General features: G+C 39.7%; 1 protein-coding gene across 2 annotated transcripts in view; it reads right to left on the minus strand.

The window, feature by feature from the left end:
• The window catches only part of Rims1 (regulating synaptic membrane exocytosis 1), a 446,077-nt gene extending 444,011 nt beyond the window's left edge, over positions 1 to 2,066 (minus strand). For both annotated transcript variants that reach the window (XM_076860004.2, XM_076860047.1), the window contains exon 1: positions 1,903 to 2,066. In XM_076860004.2, coding sequence (XP_076716119.2) covers positions 1,903 to 2,066 — 164 coding nt within the window. The remainder of the gene's footprint in view (positions 1 to 1,902) is intronic.
• Positions 2,067 to 21,780: the final 19,714 nt, after the last annotated feature.

Genomic DNA, 21,780 nt, shown 5'->3' on the forward strand with positions numbered 1-21,780 from the left:
TATCTGCAGCAAACACCAAAAGGACAGCAGCAAACCTGTAAATCCTAACCAAGAGAATAGGTGTCTGGAACAGGTGGCAGGGGCTGCAACCGTGAGGACAGACAGACTGACAACCAGACAGACAGACAGCAGCACCATCAGACACCATCCATTACTTCTAGTCTCAGAAGAGGGGAAGCCTGCAGCACCAGGGATATCATTCTTCCACTAGGGACAGGCAGCAGATTAATGAGGGTTCTGCCTCCCTCAAGCCAGCAGGCTTAAAGTATTTGTTTTTTAGATGAGAAGAAGAGAGAATTCAGAAACCTGCTGCTCCTTATAGAATAGGCCAGCTCCGGCCTTCTGAGTTAACGGCTTTTTTTTTCCTGTGTCTATAATGAAAGGGCAGGAATGACTGGATTTCTACTATTTTGCTGTGGCCTGACTCCCACATCTCTCCTTCAATATATCCCTCCCCACTCGAGGTGGCAGTTGCACTGGCTGGGGACCCATCCATCTGTGAATGCAGCCTCCCTCCATTCCTTTCCTTTGAGGCATTACTGCACAGAGGGGAAGCAGCATCCTTGGCAGCATCTTCTCTTTAAGAGACAATCCTAGGAGCTGGAAGAGAGGCCAAGCTGGGTGTACTCTGTGCCTGGGTGACACCCCTGCTCCCTATCTACCCTTCTTTAAAATCAGCCAACTCCAGATGCAACAGGTTCCCTTTGGTTCTTCATGTCAAATTGCCTGCCCCCAGATACATCTTTTAGCTATGCAGAGGACACCAAAAAGATCAGTCCCAGTCAGGGTCTCTAAATTCCCCTAGCCCTGAATGTAAAACTTTCCTGAATGCATGCAGACTTCCCAAGGGAAGGCAGCATTAAGTCCCTTTCAGCTCCACTCTAGGGATAATGCTAAGGAGCAAGGGAAGCCCAATCCCTATGCCAGTACCTTGTAAGCAGCCTTGTCTGAGGCCAGGAGCAGCAGACAGTGTCACACACTCCTGCACCACTAGAAACCTCCCCAGGAAAATGGGGCACCAGGCAGAGATCCCCTGAAGGGTTCACAGGTTCTAAAGAAGGCAGGATATGTACAAATATTCAATCCCTTATTGGGCTGCTTCCTTCAGGAATTGATCAGGCCCCAGAGGTCTCTTGGAAACCAGTAATGGGGAATCTCTATTTTATTCAGGCCAGAGTCCCTGTCAGCTTCTGGCATTATTGAAAACTTTGTGTTGCCAATGGCAATATATATAGGTAAGAAAATTTGTCTTCACACAGGTAGTCTGTGTAGAATGAATAAAAAGGTTAAAGAGAAGCTGGGGAGCAGGTTACCAAAGATGGCAACTGCCCAAAACAAGACCCAACCTTGATCTGTGAAATGAATGAGTAGCAAAATGAACACTAAAAATAAGCATTTTTATTATATAAATACCTGCACCCTTTTCTGGGGTAACTCTGACCTGCTAAACAACTCCAAAAGAGAAGAGGAGCTGTCCTCAGCACCTCAGCACCTCTTCATCCCACCCCACCTCCTTCCTTCTTCATCCTCTGGCCCCTAACCTGCTCCCAATCCAGGGCCCTTCCACTTAGGTGGGATCAGTTCCTCTCAGCTTCTGCATATCCCACTACCAAGGTGGCCCCTGTTCACCCAATCTTCCTGGGCACCAGTCCCAAGCCATCCTCTCCCAGCTCCTAGGTTCCTGCCTTAGTCGCTTTCTCCCCTTCCTCAGGTCCCCCTTGACCTCTTCCCTGGTCAAGCCAGAGCCCCTGGCCTCAAGCCTGACACCTCCGCCCAGCACCCAGCACCCTCGCCCGCCCCTCCCCCACACTCAGCCTAGAGGACTGGGTGAGTGAGTGGTGAATGGACGGATGGAGGCACAGAGGCACGGAGGGATGGATGGCGCGGCTGGGGGTGGCTTACTTGAGCATGGCTTCTTCTTTTTCCTCCTCTTCCTTCTGCCGGTCCATCACTGCCATGATAATGTTCCTCTCTTCCTCGGTCAGGTGGCTCAGGTCGGGCAGCTCTTGCATGGGGGGAGGCACCGTGGGTGGGCGAGGACCGCGGGGCCCCACGGTCGAGGACATTTTCGTGGCCTGCCCGCCCCCTCCGCTCGCTCTCTCGCTCTCACCTTTCGGATTCACGCCCAGCAGCTGCGCCCCTGCTTTCCCCTCACAGCGGAGCCCTCCCGGCGGCGGCAGCAGGAGGAGGAGCAGCGGCAGCGGCAGTGGCAGCAGCAGAGCCGGGGAGAGCGAGAACCCAGTCTTTCATGGTTGTTTGCATCCACCCAGCCCCGGATGCTGCCTTTGTTTTGGTCGCCCTGGCGAGGCTAGGGGCCGCCCGGCCGCCTCCCGCAGCCCAACCTCGGCCGGCGGGGGCGGGCAGGCGGAGGCGCGGCGGGCGCGGCGAGGGGGCGAGGGCTCCGCCAGGCTACGCCGATCCGGGCGTCTCCGGCTGGGCTCGCGGGGCGGGGGCGGGGCTGGGGCTGGGGCTGGGGCTGGGACGGCCGCCGCCGAGGCTGCTCTCAGGCTCGACTGCCTCCAGTTTGGGGCTGCGGGAGGGAGAGGGAGTTTGGGTGTCAGTTAGGCGGAGTCTCGGAGGCTTTGCTCCCGGGTGATGCCGCTGCTCTCGCAGACATAGCTGCCAGCCACTCAGTCCCGGTGCCGCTCCGCCCACCGGCACCCACCCGCCCTCTCCCCAGGTCCGAGGCACGCGTGCCCCAGCAGCTCCCCCCACGCTCGCCAACGTGCACACCACCTAGCTCTATCCCCAGGTACCCCTCACCCATGAGTCATCATCCCTTGTCTGTCATCCTCCCCAGCCCTATTTTTCCACGGGTTGCATTAATCATCATCATCCTCGCTACCATCTTCATCATAGAGCATTAATATTATTTGAGCACCCCCAGTGTTCCGAATAGCAGAATGGAACACCCTCTGGACGCATTTTTTTTTCTTCCTTCCACCATATCTTTCTCATTTACTAGTCAAGTGTTTACAACCACAGCAACGTGATTTTCTAGATAATTTTGGTACACACACACATACACACACCTCCAATAGCCTGGGTTTTATGAGTTTATTGTACTTTAGGATACAGTGTCTTTCTTGACCCATTCTCACTAGGACTCTTTTGCGCTGTATCCTAATTTCACCTGAAGATGCCCCACAACATCGTAACTCTAATATCACATCTGGTGTTCAGGTTAGCTCCATCACAACGCATAACTGCAACTTCTTTGATGCTTGTACACGGTTTATCTACTCTAATTCCTTTAATGATGCTCACTATCATCTCGTACTCACTTCTGAGCCTCAGTAGGTCCTTCTCAAGAAACAATGACCCCAGATAAGCAAAACACCCACGTATTCTTTTGTATTTAAGAAGCTTCTGTTCAATGCCTGGCACAGTAATAGGCATTATAATGGTATGAGGTCTTTTTGCTTTGATAAAGGCAAAATGAATAGGCGACCCTTTCAAAATAGGCAATGTTATCATCTTTGAAACGTGGAGACTGAATTTTGTTAATATAATTATAAAAAAGTCAATGAGAAGGGTTCAAATTCAACAATTTCCTTGTGAGGATCTCTTAGCAATGATGAGAGAACTGAGATGTTTCTCTCCCCGGAATTCTCTTTATAGTTCCAGAAGGGAGTTAGTAGCCCTAGTTTCTTGTTGTTGTTTTCTGAGGCAAATAACTTTGTTAAAAAATGATGATAATAGTGATAAATTTATGAATAAAATCTTCAAGTTTAAGGAACTCGAAAGTTTAGTTGAACTTCCTTTAAATGCAGGAGTTTCTTTGATATAGACACATCTATCTTAATACTCTTGGTAATGGAAAGCTTATTACCTCTTAATTTCATTCCATTTCTAAATCCCTCTTCTAACTGAAACTCTTCCTCTTTTAGAAACAATAATCAATTCATCTTCATTCTTCTCCAGAGTAAACTTTCCAACTTTATCCAGCCAGTTAAATATATAGTGCATTTCAAGGACTGGTCATTCTTGTCTGGTTCTGGGCACTTCCAAATTTTTTCTCTAGCCTTACAAACCAGGCATCAAAAATCCACAGAACCAAGAAAAATGCTTGATTTTTAGTAAGTGCTCATCATTATTTTTATTTACAAAACTTAATATTAGCCTAACTTTTTGGTAGTCATGTCACTTATGAAAATGTCATAGAAATAAACATATAGTACACTAAAATTTCCAGTTATTTTTCATAAGTGCTTCAATCAAGACTTTCTCCGTTCTCTAATTAAGCAATTGATGAAAACACTCTACTCAGCATCTTTTAATTTTTAAAAAATTGCACTTGCCTTCCTCAGTCCAATGTATATTCAGGGAGGAAAACACTGAGTTGAAATTCTGGCTCTGCTCATGATTTTATGATTTTGGCCAGAACACTTAAGTTTTCTACACCTCTGGTTTTTTTTTTTTTTTTAATCTATGAAATGGGAATGATATCCTTTTCACAATAAAAAGAGATTAAAGAAGTTTCTAGCTGTGTGTAAAACACTTTGTAGTGCTTTTTTTTTTCTTATTTCTGACTCTAAGAGTTATGTTGGGGCATTTCTCAATTATTAACACACAGAAAGTAGTAGAAATGTAGACAGTATATTCATTCTGCCAGATGCCTGGCTCTCTGGTAGTCAATGTGGAAATGAAAACATGAGACAGATGAAACCTTTGTTCTCAAGAGGTTTACTATCAGATTGATTCCCATGAAATTCTTCTAAAACAAAACTAAAGGAACTATAAAGACTTAGTATACATTAGAACTGAGTAAACCCCTTGAAGGCAAGGACCTAATGAACAATTAACAGGGCTGCTTTAATTTTCTTTGATTGTCATGATAAAGTACCACAGATGGGGTGGTTTATCTAACAAATTTATTTTCTCAGAGTTCTAGATTGTAACAATTCAAGATCAAGGTAACAACAGGTTTGATTTCTCCTGAGGCCTCTCTATTAGGCTTGCAGATGTTCCCTTCCTGGTGTGTCCTCACATGACCTTTCCTGTATGCATGAGGAAACATGGTATCTCCCCCTCTACTTATAAGGACTCCAGTCCTATAGACAAGGACCTCACCTTTATAACCTCATTTAACCTTATATACTTCTTTGTTTTGGATCCCATGTCCAAATACAGTCATATTCCAAGCATTGGCAGTTAAGACTTCAATATATGAATTTTTTGTGAAACTAATGGTTTCCCTTTATTAGAGTTACTTTGTGGGGTAATTATGTACATGCATTATCTGTATGACAATGAAAAGAAATCTATTTCTCAATAAGTTTATACCTACTTCCCTGGGCTATGTACACACACAAATGTAATATCACTGAATGATTAAATGAATAAATGAATATGTGCTGATTATAAATTAGTGGATGCCTTGGTACAGACTATCAGTGTTTCCCCTTCTGTCAGAAATCTCTCTTGTTTCTTTAGGGATTCAAAACCAATTTCTAAAACCCAAGAAAGGAGTTTTTACAAATTTGCCTTCAGAAAATTGCCTGCGCTTAGAAAAGCATATACCAAAGTATAGCTCCTGGAGATACTCTCCAAAAACTGTTCAGTGAACTTGGGAAAATGTGCACAATACCTTTCTCCTAGAAGCTCTCAAGATACATCAACAAATAAAAAGTGCTAAGAAACAATCATTTACTGCAGTAAAGAAATCTGTTTTATGTGACTTAGTCTCCTCTTTCCCAAATGTATTGGACCACAGAACTATGTTTTGGGGGGAAACATGCCTCTGACAAGTTTTGGGGAAAAACATGACAAACAGGCCTAATATCCAAAGATGTTAACTAGAGGGACTGGAAACTTCTAATGAAATTCTGCTTGCTTGATCAATGATGTTAGTAGGAAAAAAATATCTCTATTCATATGTATCAAAAACCTCAAAAATCAACATTCACATAATGTTTAGGACACTAGTCAGAAACTATGACATAGACAAAGTACCTAACAGGTACGATTTTTAGTTCCTGTTATTTCCACTGACACTCTCAAATCATCATTTCTCAAAATAACTCTAAAATAGGACACCAGTATAACCTTTAAATTTAATTTAATAACTGAGGTCATAACTGTAGAGTACTGCTGAAAAGCTATCAGGTGCAAATTCTCAAGCTACAATTTGGTAGCAATAGTAGGCTGAATGTTATCCCTCCTAAAACGTGGTCAAAGGAAAACTGAAATTGTGACTTTATTTGGGAAAGGATCTTTACAGATGAAAAGAGGTCATGTTCGATTAAGGCAGTCCATAAACCCAATGAGTAGTGTCCTTATAAAAGGAGAGGACACAGACTCACAGAGAAGAAGGCAATATGTGAAAACACAGAGAGAGATGCATGGGGAGAAAAATAGAGGCAGCTGGAGTTGTGCTGCCACAAGTCTAGCAATGCCAAGTGCCATCAAAAACCAGAAGTAAGATATGGCTAACCCCTAGACCTCAGAGAGAGCATGGCCTGGGTGATATTTTTTTTTAACCTAGTTCCTACAACTATAAGAGAATGAATTTCTGTTGTTTCAAGCCATGTGGTTTGTAGTACTCATAGCCCTAGGAAATTAATACAAGAGATATATCAGTTTGGGTGAATTAGTAAACTTCCCTGGGACTTCTTTTGCTTGTCTATAAAATAGATAGAATAATATATACCAGAATTTAAGTAAGAATGAAATATCATGAATATTTACACAGTACCTGGCACATGAAAAGAACTCCATTCATTCAGTATGTATGTATTTTTTACTGGGCACCTGCGTTGTGCTGGGTGCTAAGATTATGGCAGGGAGCAAATCATATTAAAGTAATGGCCCTGATGAGAATTGCCAAACTATGGCTAGTAATACCAGTGTATTCAACTGCCTGTTTTGTTTTTTGATTTTTTGAAAATAGACTATTTGTTGCTAAAAGCTTCAAGTATTTACTATCTGACTCTTTAGAGGAAAAAAAAATAGTGTGTCAATTCTTGCTCTAGATGTTTCACTGCTGTTGGAGGAGATAGACATAAATAACACTCAACCATTAGTGTATGTTAATTACTCTAGAAAATAACTTTCCAGGTATCATAGAGAGGAACTGCAGTAAAATAGATAGTCCTGAAAGTTCTAAGAAGGGGTCCTGTGACCCAATATTTGAAGGACAATGGAACTAACTTAAGAAGAGCTTACCACAGAGTGAGTTCACCACAGAGTCAGGAAAGGGTAGCATCCTGGAGGAGCAGAAAGTAGGGCAATGAGGCCGAATTATTGTGAGGAGAGGAGAAAATAGCTGAAGATGAGCTCATATGGGTACAAACAAGTCAGGACAAGAAGGGCTGTTTTGTCTTTGTGCAATGAGAAGCCACTGAAGAGCTTAAGCAGGGAGTTAAATGATATGTTTAACACTTTAAAAAAAGATTACTGTACCTGTAATACAGTAATTAATTACCTGTGGCAGCAATGGAGACTAGTCATAGGAAGTCTGATTAGCAGAAATTAAAGTGGCTTGGGGTAGTATATGTTGAATATATTCAACTTCTGTGTTCTAAGTAGAACCTAGAGACCTGCAGACAGATGAGATGTGGGGTGCATGAAGAGATCGGTTATGATTCCTCTTTTGGTCAATGGCTGTTGAGTCCATACACTAAAATGTAGAATTTATGTGTCTAGGGAGAGGTAAAACTGATGTATTAGAATATCAAAAGGCTTTCATTATTGTTGCTATCATCAGCAGCATCTAAACTCTCAAAAAAAGAAATACATTTGAGTGTAATTTCCTAATTGATCCCTCTAATCAAAATTTGTGTTTTTTGTTTTGTTTTGTTTTTATCCTAAAGTTTTAAAAAAGTAATATTGTTCTTTGAAGATTGCTTCTATCAAAGATTGGTCTGGGAGCTGAAAAGGCCTTTGTTGCTCTCTTGACAGTGCGAAAAATGAAAATTCCATTAATGTATAATCAACAGAAGTTAGCATATACATGCATATTCATAGAAGAACTAGTTACTAGTTCTGGCACATTTGTGATATCAGGATTCTGTACACACATGTTATAATTATTTGTGTTTAATTTCTACCAATTTTTGAAATTGTTTGAAATCTGCAACATATATTGAGACACAGTGTTGGCTAACAGTGAACTCTAAGCCTAGAGTTAGGACATAAGTTATCACATCCACCTGCATATTTTCTCCCACCATAATCCATTGAGTAAGAATGTTTTTACATAAGGTGATCTTATGTCCAGTATTTAGTTGGTGCCCATTGTACTCACATTATTATCAACAGCATCCCCTTTTGCTTAAATATGTTCCAGCCTGGATGATAAAGTATATGGTCACCTTATTTATATATAGTTACATTAATTAGCAAAAATATGGTCTTTCTGGATTCAAAGAACATTTGGCTCTCAAGAAATTTCACTGAAAGTATTTGGCTGAAACTGGATATCAGATTTGGCTCAAATTCAGCCAAATACCTATTTTAATCTGATTTTTGGTAAGGTTCCATGATTGTCAGTTATTTCATGAGGAATTCAATGTGTGGGAATGTTTTGTTCTTGGACCTAGAAAAAGGGCCATCATAATGTTCTCTTCAGATGGGTCATACCATCCTTGGACATACCTCTGCCAAGCAATTAATATTCTTAGCTTTTCCTTCTTTGGGTAATTTCCCTTCAATACTTGTCTCCTGATTCAGAATCAGAGTTCATGGCCTCTGTTGCATTCCTCTGAGGCAGATCATTTTCCATATTAGTCAAACTCAGAATGCTTAATTGGCAATGTTTTAGAATAATTTTTCCACATTCTGTTCTCTTCCAAATTTATATTTTGCATTGAGTAATTTCTTGCAAATCCTTCAGTTTTGACTTATGTGATATGAAGAGTCTCCATCTTAGATACCTCAACTATTTACTGGCTTAATCCTTCTTAGAGTTTATACTGAATGGACTGAAGTGCCAAAGTCTTAATGTCCTTCTCTCTAGTCTATCTCTGTGATATCTTCCTCTATTAATGGTTAGTCTCTGTCTTAAAGAGTATGACCAACTGAATTCAAAAGAAACTTTACTCTTTACTTACCTATAAAGTGGAAAAATGGATTTGGATAATAATTTAAAAAAACTAGATTAATTCTATAAACACCCAAACTTTAATAATTGAAAAGAGCTTTTACTATATTTAGTATGTATCAGTGATATCTTTATTAAAGGAATATTTTATTTGAACAGAGACACCTAAACAATTAGATTTAAATAAGCACTCCTTCCTCATCATGATTTGACTTGAACCCCCAAGAGTTTACCAGCAAGTTCTCTTGCTTATTTTCTTTTCCACTTCAAAATTTGATATGGGTAATCCAGCCCTACACAGGCCACCTGTGGTAAAGACACACGTGTCTATCCATGATTCCACAACCCTGTAGGACAGTGGGTGTTTTAATCAGCCGTTCTGCTGCTGTGACTAAACCACCTGACCAAAGCAACTGTAGAGGAGGAAAGCTTTATTTCACTGTTCCAGAGGTCTCAATCCATAGGCTGCAGGCTCCATTGATCTAGGGTCAAGGTGAGGCAGGACATCATGGTGGAAGAGTGTGGCAGAGGGAACCAGCTTACATAATTATTAAGAGGTAGAAAGAGACTCCATTTGCCATATACAAATATATACCCAAAGCCATGCCCCAATCCCCACCTCCTCCAAACATACCCTATCACTTCAGTTACCACTCAGTTAATCCCTATCAGGGGATTAATTCACTGATTGGGTTAAGACTCTTACAACCCAATCATTTCTCCTCTGAACCTTCTTACACTGTCTCACACATGAGCTTTTGGGGCACACCTCACATCCAAACCATAGCAGTGGGGAACCTGGTAGAATACAAGGTCTTAGCTACTTGTTCTGGCCCTACAGACCCAAGTCCTACATACTTGAGGAGGTCACTCAATCTTCTTAAATGTGAATTTCCTTATCTGGAAAATGGAAACAATTTTTATTTCTGTTAAATATTTATTGTTTGCATAACAGTAATGACTTATTATGTAGTAAGTAATGATAGTAATGACATGTACCTATTCTATGTTCTTGGATTGTGTTAAATGTTATACATGAATTATCATATTTTCTTCTCAAGGTGGCATGAAATGTTAGTATCCTTTGGGGCACTGTTCAGTATGACCAGTGTAGAGCATTGTCCTTCCTCATATTCGATATTCCAAAGAATTAGGATAGAGCCAGTATTCACCATAATCCCTGAAGTCCAGCTTGCACATAATTGTTCTTCCTCCAACTTGCAAAATTTCTCTGCTCTGAGACTTTCTTTCTCCTTTTTTTAAAGATTGTTCTATCACCCTCTTGATCACTCATTCTCATTTACCAAAGGTTTAGCCCATATTCTTCTTTTCCACCACAAGGTCTGCACTCACAGAAGACATTTTCATACCCATAGAGATCCATCCAATACCTTCACCTCTACATATCTCTATCTTTTCAGATCGACTCCATCAACATCTATTTTCATGGACATTCCTTGGATTCTAAATACCAACAAACAGAACCATCTCCAAAAATACTAATTTAAAACTGCTCTCACTGAGTATATGAACCAAAACTCCTAGTATTCTTTGAAAAGTTAAAGACTTACTTTATTTTTCCCTTTATTTTCACTCTGATTTTAGTTTTACTTATCTTCATATTCAGCTGATATTCCATTATTACTTAGGTAATACAAGAGTCACATTTTTCTCATCCCTGTGGTTTCTTCTCCCCCCACTCTGTTTGGGAAGTGAAGCCAGCAGAAAGCTTGTCTCATGTACTCTCTCAGTATTACTATCTGCTCCTGCTGCTCCCCAGGGTATGTTTATCTTGCCTCTGTGATAGCCACCTGCACAAATTTCCTCAAGGTCAGCAGCAGCTCAGAGGTTACAGATCTTTGGCATCATCGTTTACGATGCTCTTGAGCCATTATAGTGAAAGCAAAGGACAGCAGAGGAATGGTCTGGCAGTTTTCACAGAGCCCTCAATTTCCCTCCTACACCTCCACCTCCACCTCCACCAATCGTTGAGTTAGTTGAATTTCTCAGAACTTATCAAGGTGAGTTACTCTGTTTGGACTGTTATAACAAAATGCCATAGACTGGCTGGATCATAAACATCATAAATTTATTTCTCAGAGTTCAGAGGCTGGGAAGTCCCCAAGATCTAGGTGATAGAGGGTTCATTATGTGTGGCGGGCCATCCTGTAGTTCACAGAAGCTTTCATTCCTCTCATCTTCACATTCATAAGAGTTCTGCCCCGATGACCTAATCATAGCAGCTCCAGATCCACTCACATCTCAAACCAGGTGAGTTGTATATCTACCTTATTCACACCTGGCTACCATATTCTACCCCTTAACTTTAGATGTCCCCAGGGATCCAGCTACATAGATCTTGCAATTCTCTGTAAATTTAAACAATATTATGCAATGTCTTATTATCCTTTATTTAAGGGTGCTGGGAAGCCAGGTACTTGATAGAGTGGTAAACCTGAAACCATTCATCAACCCCATACATGTGAGTGTGTACACACACACACACAAACATGCATATATACACACATATGTCTGGTTTAGGAAAACATAGTGGTATCAAGAAAAGGGTGCTTGGGCTGGGGATGTAGCTCAGTTGGTAGAGTATTTGCCTTGCATGCCCAAGGCCCAGGGTTCAATTCCCAACATCACACACACACACACACACACACACACACACACACACACACATATAATCCCAGCAACTTGAGAGGTTGAAGCAAAAGGATCACAAGATGGAAGCTAGACTCAGCAACTCAAAATCAAAGAATGAAAAGAGCTGGGGATATAGGTCAGTGGTAGAGTGACCTAAGAAGAAGAGGAAGAAGAGAAAGAGGAAGAGGAAGAAGATGAAGAAGAAGGAGTGGGAGGAGAAAGAGGAGGACAGAAGAGGTGAGGGAGGGGGAGTGAGTGTGGCAGAGGGAGGAGATGATGCTGGAACAAGAGACTCCCTGTCTGGACTCTAGTTCCAGCTATGATGGTCTTGAAAAAGTTACTGAATATTCCTAGGCCACAGTTTCCTACTATGTGAATTAAATGTTCTACCAGAAATTTTTAATGGTCTAGGGATCTCTAATATTGTAAAGCACAAAAAAGGAAATAAGCAATATATAGCAGTTAGTACTTAGTTAATAGTTTAATAATTTTTGTATGTGAAATAAGAGTATCACATAATGAAAAAAAATACATGCTGAAAAATTAGAAATAATAACCTAATGAATTTACTTGAACAAAAATTGACACTTTATCAAGATCATTAGGCATTATTGAAATGCAAATTAAGGCGCATAAGGTATACTTAGTAAAGCGGTCCAAAATAAAATAGTGATAATACCAAATGCTGGTAAGGATGCAGAGAAAATGGGTCTCTCATATATTGCTGGTAGCTATGTAAAATGTTATGGTCACTCTGGAAAGATTTTTCAAAGTTTTCTTTACAAAATTAAAAATTAAACATGCATTTGTTATATGACTCAGAAAGTACACTCCCAAGTATTATTCCCAGAGAAATAAAAATATATATTCACACAAAATCCTATATTCAAATGTTCATAGCATACTGATTATTAATAACAAAAAGTTGGGGGAAAAAACCAAATGAACTTCTGTGGGTGAATGATTATGGAATAATCATAACCATGATTTGTTATGGAATATTCATACCTATGGAATATTACTAAGTAATAAAAAAGAATGTAATATTTGTTGATGTAATAACTTGTCTGGATCTTAAGGAAATTTTGTTGAGTGAAAAAGGTAAGTCCAAAAAGTAATGTGCCATGTGTTTTTAGGGTATATAATGTTCTTGAATGATAAATTTATAGAGATGGAGAACAGACGTGTGGTTTCCAGGATACAAGGCTAAGGCAGAAGAAAGGGTGTGAATAAAGGTGTAGCATGAAGGCATTTGTTTGTGCTGATAAAATAATCTTATATCTTGATTACATGTGTTATAATTGTACAGAACTCCACCTCCTCACCCACATATGAATCAATGCCTTAGAAATGGTGAAAATGAAATATATCTAACTAGCAATATTGTACCAAGGCCAATTTCTTGGTGTTGATATTTTAGTAGAGTTATATTAGTTTTCACTATGAGGGATACTGAGTGATGGTCCATGGAACTCTATTTTTGCAAATCTGAGTCTGTAAGTATTTTTAAATAAAATCTAAAAAAAGATAATGATAACACTTCAAATGCTGATCTTGTTTATATCTCTTTCACCCTTATAAACATATGGCTTTGAGGATTGACCTCAGCTTTGAGGTTGGGACTTGCTTGTCTTTATCCTCACTATACTGCATAACATTTCCTGGACCACAGGGACTGATGCAAGAGATAGCATGTGATGCTTAATAGGTAGACTAATTTTATGTAATGTTGAAAATAGTACAACAATTTATTCTACATGGGAACACATTTTATGCATAGAATGTTTAGGTTTTATAATGATCCTACTCCAGATAAAGATAAGCATAAGTCCTTAGGAATTCCAGTATCCACGACAAAAAATACCCTTCCTTTTTCTTTAGGACTGAAATTTCTGCATATTCTTCTCAATCCACAAACTTAACCTTTTATACATTTTTGGGGGGTAGTGTACCATGGATTGAACTATTGAACTCAGGGGCACTCAACCACTGAGCCACTTCCTCTTTCTTTTATTTTATATAGAGACAGGGTCTCATGAGTTGCTTAACACCTCACTTCTGCTGAGGCTGGCTTTGAACTCATGATCCTCCTGTCTCAGCCTCCTGAGCCACTGGGATTACAGGTGTGCACCACCATGTCTGCCATCCCTATGTGTTTCAATAGACAATTCCATTGCTCTTGAATGCAGCACTCCCTGACTTTTCATGTGAACACTGAACTGCAGTGGGTGCTTTCATGCTACACTGAAATCCCCCTTCAGAACTGAGGTACTTGTTACCCCTAATGCCAGGAATTGAGTGATCACAGAACACAGTTGTGTCTTAAGAGTAAGAAATTACCTCACCTTACATTCCCTCCCAGGAGGAGTCCCTCATTCAAAGACTGGTCAATGCTGCTGCAAGAGTGCAAAGATTAAGTCTTTTAATTTGGGACGGAGAGGAAGCCATCCTAACTTAAAGCTCCTGGTGCAATTAGCGGAATTGACAGTTGAACTGTGTGGCAATTAAATTTTCTCTCCACCCATCCATCCTTTCTTGCTCCTTCACAGGTGTTCTCAAAGGTACAACACAATAAACCTCCTGCCTGATAATAATAGAGTTTTAGAATCTGTTTCCCTGGGAACCTGAACTACAACAGTTGCTACCAGAAGTGGTCCAAGAAAGTAGACTCAAGAATGGAAGTACCGGCTGAATAACCTTCTGTGCAGCTGGCAAGGAAGTGCCTACTACTAGTGGTAGGTAGAATATGTATACCCCTTGTTGCTCAGCAACAACGCAGTTGGTAAAACTTACTGGCAATGAGGTGGGATGTGATGTAATGGCCAGGACATCACTTACAAGTGCTATATGCCAGGTATTTGAGAGATATGGGGAAGTATAATTATAAAGATTGGAATTAGATGGCTACAGCTGAGATTGATTGATGTACTGAGGGACAAAACATTGAATGTTTCAGGGTGATTAGTCATCAACTAAAATCTAAGTATAAGTGTCACAGGGCTTCACTGGCAGCAAGGTAGATAAATGGTATTAAGAGGTGGGGCCTTTAAGAGGTGATTAGGCCAAGAGGGCTTCTGTCTTGCAATGATATTAAATCCCTTATAAAAGAGGCTTCGTGTAGATGTGGATAATTTGCCCTTATACCATCTATTGTGAGGATACAGTATTTTACCCTGCCAGAGGGTACAGCAATAAGGAACCATCTTGGAAGCAAAGAGTAGCCTTAACCAGACAACTGAACGTACAGGCACCTTGATCTTTAATTTATCATCCTCCTGAGACATGAAAAAATACATTTTTGTTCTTTATAAATTACTCAGTCTTAGGTATTTTGCTTCAGCAGCACAAAACAGGCTAAGATGGCAGAATACAGGAAAACAGAAAAAGAGGATGTAATTCAGACCCAGGACTTACTGGAAGAGTAGTAAAATTCTGTAGGTGGTTGAATTCACAATTTCAGCAAATCTACTACACTACGATCAGGTCCTCAATTGAAAAGGTTTGGAACCCTGAGGGATAGTATGATAACATCTGGGTTTATGCATTCAGAAGACTGAATTCTCATATTGCCTTGAACTCTGTAAGCAAAATGTCCCACTCCTTGGTGGTACAAGCTAGGGCTCCCCCATGTTTGACAGATATAGAATCCTTCATAAGATTTTTTACCTCACCTCCTTTCCTGACCACCAGACAATTAATAACCAACATTAAGTCATAGCAGAACCAAAGAAGTGCTGGGCTTGCTAAGAGTGAAAAGAGATTATATCCTGAAGGAACTATATGGACAGACAATATTCACTAGTAGGAGCTGAGAAGTACATATGGGACTGGATCCTCTGTGTGCTGTATTAAGCAGGACTGGAAATAAATAGTGGAAGGTTTGTCGACATGGATATTGAAGCCTGGGAAGGATTCTGGGAAAAAGTGCTATCACATTCCTCTGATGCTTCTTGGAAACATGTAGAAAGTTACAGATCACATAAAGGAATGAGAAATGCCAGAGATTACTGGGGCAGACAGTGGGAGAAGGGATCAAAACACTCAGAGAAAGGAACATGCTAGAGTAGACTTAAGATAGAAGCCCATGAAAACTAATAGTCAAACATTTTCTGGACAAAAGCCTGGAAGACACTCCATTTACCAAAGCAATAAGCTTGAAATAATAAAAGAAACTTGTGAAAAGAGCAGCACAATCTTTTAAAGCTCAATAGTAGCTGGCTTCTCTAGGCCAGATATGGCATTAGGAGATGCTGCTATAGGACTGAGCTTCCTAACAGAAATGGGGATGATAGGACCCCAAAATTATAGAGGTCAAATATATGTAGTTCTCATAAGAAAGAAAAGGTAAGAGGGAAAGCAGCAATGAAAATAATTAATCACTGCATCTGTAAAAATACATACAAAATAAATGTATTGCTCCATCTATATAATTAAAAGAAATCAAGGATAGATAATCAAGGGGCTGAGGGCAACTACCCTAATAAAAATTATAATCTCTTTCCCAATTTCCAGGCCTGAGTGAGTTTTTAGACTTGGAATCTATTCATTAAAAATGTTCACACCCCAGGTACAAAGGCCTTGCAAAACCATGGAGAATATATAATGGTAATAATTACTCAAATGGTCTTACACTGATATTCTCAGATAACTGTGCACTCATGCTGGAGTTTTTGATAACTTTTAAATACAGGGTTTTAGTTGACATTGATAGTCAGGAAAAGTATCCTAATGTTTTCCTTGAAAAGTAGGAAAGTATGAAATCTTGATTTTAAGAATTAAGTCCTAATACAGGTTTGGATTATTTTCCATCCACTAGTTCTAGTTTATAGTAGTCACATTTGGTAATTTTCTTGATCTCTGAATATATAATTTAAATAGACACAATTGGTAGTTGGCCAAATATCCAATTTGGTTTCTTGGCCAGTGAAGGGAATGCCTGTTTTAGCAGAGAAGGCCAAGTGTAAACTTCTTCAACAGTCTCCCACTAGACTCAGTGAATAAAAATAATATTGCAATTGTATTGGAAATACTACTCCAACCTATATACTAGAAGACACAAAATCTTTTAAAGGGGTCTAGTGCAGGAAAATATGTGAATCACATCTCATCTATGTTTTAAGTAGTGCTGACTCCTGGGCCACGGGACTCAGGAGACCCTATGGTATTAGAGATATCTGTGCAGAGAAAAATGCTATGTGGGTTTTATGTCACTCTTTAGTAGGCAACAGCAATATGAAGTTCTATGGTCAAGAAAGACAGTGCCATCTGCAGCAGCAAATTATACACCATTTGGACTTCTTAAAAATGGCTCCTATCATGACCCTGAGCCCTGGTAGAGATGGAACACCCTGACAGTGGGTTACCAAGTGACCATTCAGCCCAAACTGCCCACCTTGATCTGGGTAATATCACCCTCCTAATATATTAAAGGTTCAGAAAGATCTAGCTGTAATACTTCTAAGATGTAAATTTTCTCTCTGTTATTAGACATAGGCAGAACCAAAGGACCAAAGTATTCTGTGCAATCAGATGGCCCAAAGTTGCATATCATCTATCCATGGTTGTGCAAGAAGCTTCCTTATGGCCAGCTGGCTAAAGAGAAAGAATGGGTATGGTATGAGTAGGTCAGCCTTGCCTGTGGGTAGGTTTTAAAGACAGATCTGGAGGATTCTCAATAGTCCATGACTCAGGTAGTGCAATTGGTTATTCACTCTGTGAAAAAAAAATTGTCTGAAGTTAGTGATATACACAGTATCAAATGAAATGAAAGTCTTGTTGTTTTTATCAGAGACATGGAAGGAGAAAAATTGGAAGATCAGAGTCAAGGAGAACTGTGAAAGAGGCATTTAGATACAACTAGGGAAGAATACACAAAGTGTGAAGGGGTTTATGTCATGTTAATGTCCACCAGAGAGCATCTACAATATAACAAGTATGAACAACTGAACAGAAGAGAATGATTCAGTCAGTTGGTGTCAGTTAGCTTGTCTTTGGTCATCCCAAGGCAAATGTAATAGACTCATGAGCAGAGTAATCATTGGGCAGAGTTGAAGACTATGCATGCGATCAACAGTATCTTTTCCCTACCTAATAAGATTGATCTGATCCTTGAGCTACCAAATATCCAGTCTACCAGCAAAAGAGACAAATGCTGAACCCTTGATATATCATCATCCTTTGAGGAGAACAACTAGCCACTTGGAAGAAAAATGATTTCTCTGGACCCTTTCCATTCTGGAATAGAGAGAAAATCATCTGGAATTTCATTAACACAGACTCTAATAAAGGGTTTGTGTTTTATGCCTGGTAAAGTCCAGCAAACACACTGCATAAGAGCTTAAAGAATTTGAACCACTGACATAGAATCTCACATAAATTCAGTTAAACTAAAAGCTCACTTTAAAGTAAAGCAATAGGCACATGATTTGGGGATTAACAGGTCCTGTCATGTACTGTACCACTCAAAAATTACTGCACTGGTGGAGTATCAGAAGAACCTTTAAATGTGATTCTAAGGCTTCATCTTGGAAATGGTAACATACAAGGATGGGGTGCCATGTTCTAGAATGTGATATACATCCTAAAATATGGTACTATACTCCCCAATAATCAGAATATATAAGTCCGTAGAATTAGTCATGGAAGTATTACTCTATAGATAATCACTCCCAGTGACTCCCTTGGGGAATATGTGCTTCTGTCCGTCTACATCTGTGGACTCTGTGTCTCTGTGCTGCCTGGTATAATTGAAGCTGACCACAAGGATAAGGTTGTACAATGGGTATAGTGAATATTGTAACAGGCTAGATACTTAGATGATATATTAAAGTTATCTGATGAAATTCTCCTGTGCAGTTTGATGGTAAATTGATAAGAGCAGCAGCCCATTCTTAGAGATGATTAAGGAAATAGTGGAACTTTTAGGAAAATAGTCTGGTACACTCCACTAGATCAGCTACTATGCCAGCAGAGCATCAAGGGTTATAGCCAGTTTTTAGTTATAAATATCAGTTATAGCTTCCAGAATAATTGCTTTAGTCACCCTTCCTTAGGTAAGTTTTCCAAAAAAAATAGACTAATCAAGATCTTGGAAGAACTGTTCCCAAATGAAGTATCCTACTATATGAGGCAAATGGATTCAAGAGCAAAACTAGTGGACTAGTGTTGATACTGGAATATACTCTCAGATCTCATTTCATAGCAAGTCATGTATTTTTCTAACTGCTGGGAGCATTGGCTGCTAGTGGCTCACAGTTGTGTCTTTCTAGGATTTGCTGTTGACCTAAGGAATATGCCTCACTAAAGGTTATACGCCCTCCTTGGGAGAGCTCATATCTGAGATCTGTAGGCATACAAAAGTCTTGTCCTCTTGTTTCTACTAGTGACAGTTTGGAGGGACCTTTTTAGATTCAGAGTTCCCTATAGGTTTGTCTGAAGCCATTATTCTAATTTCCCCCATCAAAGTTCAGCTTCCCTTATTCTCTCCTGGGTTTGACCCAAGAACATTCCATAATAAGCACTTCCCACCCACAAATATCAGTCTTGCAGTCTAATTCTTGAGGTACCTAACCTGTAATATATGCACAACATACTTTCCAGTGTCTCATTCATATTCACTCCATCTCTGGTCTCTGGATCTCCCACTCCAGAAAGCCCAGCTACTCCTGCCTTTGTGAATAAAAGGACAGATGAATAACCTAGGCTTCTGGATCTTGTACTTAGACGAAGCCCTCATTTACAGGCTACTTTGTTCCTTGTCTTAGTATGCTTGTGCTGCTATAACAAAATACTACAAACTGGGTAATTTATAAACAATAGAAATTATAGTTCTGGATGCTGAGAAGTTTAAGATCAAGGGGCTGGCATATGATATCTGATGAGGGCTTTCTTGCTACATCCTCACATAGCATACAGTAGAAGGGCAAGAAGGGATGAACTGTGTCCTCACATGACAGAAGATCAGAAGAGTTCTCCCCTAAACTTTTTTATGAGGTACTTAATCCATTCTCTCTCTCTCTCTCTTTCTTTTTCTTTCTTTTTTTTTTTTTTGGTTCTAGGGACTGAACTCAGGGGCACTTGACCACTGAGCCACACTCTCAGCACTTTCTTGTATTTTATTTAGAGACAGGGTCTCCCTGAGTTGCTTAGTGCCTCACTTTTGTTGAGGCTGGTTTTGAACTCAAGATCCTCCTGCCTCAGCCTCCCAAGCCTCTGGGATTACAAGCACAGGCCACCATGACTGGTGCCTAATCCACTCTTGAGTGAGGAACCCCCATTACCTCGCATCTTAGAAACTCTACCTTCCAATGCCGTCACCTCAGTAATTGCTTATCAATATGAATTTGGGAGGCTGTACCACATTAAAATGATAGCACCAATTTTTTCTTCTATAGTGTTCACTGTGTTGAAGTATGAAGTTCATTAACTTTTACTCTCTCTAGTAGGATATGGAACAAGGCACTTTTCTGATGGAAGTGGACCAATCACCTTAATCTATGGCTATAATCTCCTTGTACTACCCATTTTCCTTGCCTTCTATGATATTAGGTAATGTTGGAGCTCTTTCAGTTTCAATGATTGACCCTTTTCTGATTTATTCAATAGTTTCTCTTTGTTCATCTTGTTGGTCAAACACATTTTATCACTTGGTCTCTGTCTATACTATTTCATAGATCTCCTTCACTCTCTAGGCCTTCTATTCTTGTATTAAGGCAAAGGACTTTCACCTTTTCAGCCTCATTTTATTCCCAACATTTAGTTACACATTCCAATGACCAGATGAGGAGGATCCACCACCACCTCTGTATTAGTTTTTTTTTCCCTTGCTGTGACAAAAATACCTGACAAGAATAACTTAGAGGAAATGTTTATTTTGCTTCATAGTTTCAGAGGTTTTAGTTTATGGTCAGCTAAATCATTTGCTCTGAACCCAAAGTGAGATAGAATATCATGATGGAGAGAGAGAGAGAGAGAGAGAGAGAGAGAGAGAGAGAGAGAGAGAGAAAAAACAAGCTAGTGCCAGGAGCACATGAGGAACCAGAGAAAAGATATGGCCCCAAGGGCACACCTGCAAAGACCTACTTCCTCTAGCCGTGTCCTACATTCTTATGGTCACCACCTGATAGTTATTAATCCATCATATGAGGTTGTACCTCTCATAGTCTAATCTTTTCATCTGTAAACATTGTTACATTGCCTAACGTATGAGCTTCGTGGGAGTCTATCACAACCTCTAAGACAAAATGTGTAACGCTGAATAAATATTTAATGCTTACAAAACTAATGTTTTCCTGACTCTTTTAGTTAAGCATTTACTTAATGGAAATATTATCTATCCCAGAGAGTCATATTTCACTTATTTATTTATTTATTTATTTATTTATTATTTTGCTAAGTAAGATTTTTGGTATAGAGTCTGCCTAAGTTTTTCTTGAACTTGTGATTCTCCTGCTTTAGTCTCTAAGTAGCTGGAGTTACTGGCATGGATTACTGGATCCAGCTTTTTACTTAATAAGCCTTCAATGAGTACTCACTGTTAGATAATGTACTAGAAATGGGAGTACAGACATAGTCTCTGCCATAGCAAAGATTATAATCTAGTTAGAAAGAACCAATAAAAATACTTAACTATATTTTCGAAAAGTACTATAAATGAGAGGTAATACACAGTAATCTTACCTTCTATGCACTTTAATGCTTCCTCAAAAATGAATAGGATACAACTAGCCAAAAGGAGAGACATAACCTTTCAGATGAGAAGAATTTTATTTGAGGAATTGAAGAAAGGCTTATCTGTTTGTACCTACACTGTCCAGCATAATTTTCTGCCTTGATAGGAAAACTCTATATAGGTACTATCTAATATAGTAGCCTCTACCCACATGTAATTATTGAGTGCTTGAAATGTGGCTAGTTGAAGCAACTAAGGGACTAAATTTTTAATTCTGTTTAAGTCTAATTAAATTCAGTCATGGACTACTATATTGGACACCTAAGATACAGATATAGAGTATCATTATCATTGCAGAAAGTTCTACTAAATATTGCTCTATAAAGCCAATCCCAAAAAGTCAAAGGTGGAATGT

This window comes from Callospermophilus lateralis, chromosome 6 (genome assembly GCF_048772815.1).
Source record: "Callospermophilus lateralis isolate mCalLat2 chromosome 6, mCalLat2.hap1, whole genome shotgun sequence".
In the NCBI taxonomy this organism is placed as follows: domain Eukaryota; kingdom Metazoa; phylum Chordata; class Mammalia; order Rodentia; family Sciuridae; genus Callospermophilus; species Callospermophilus lateralis.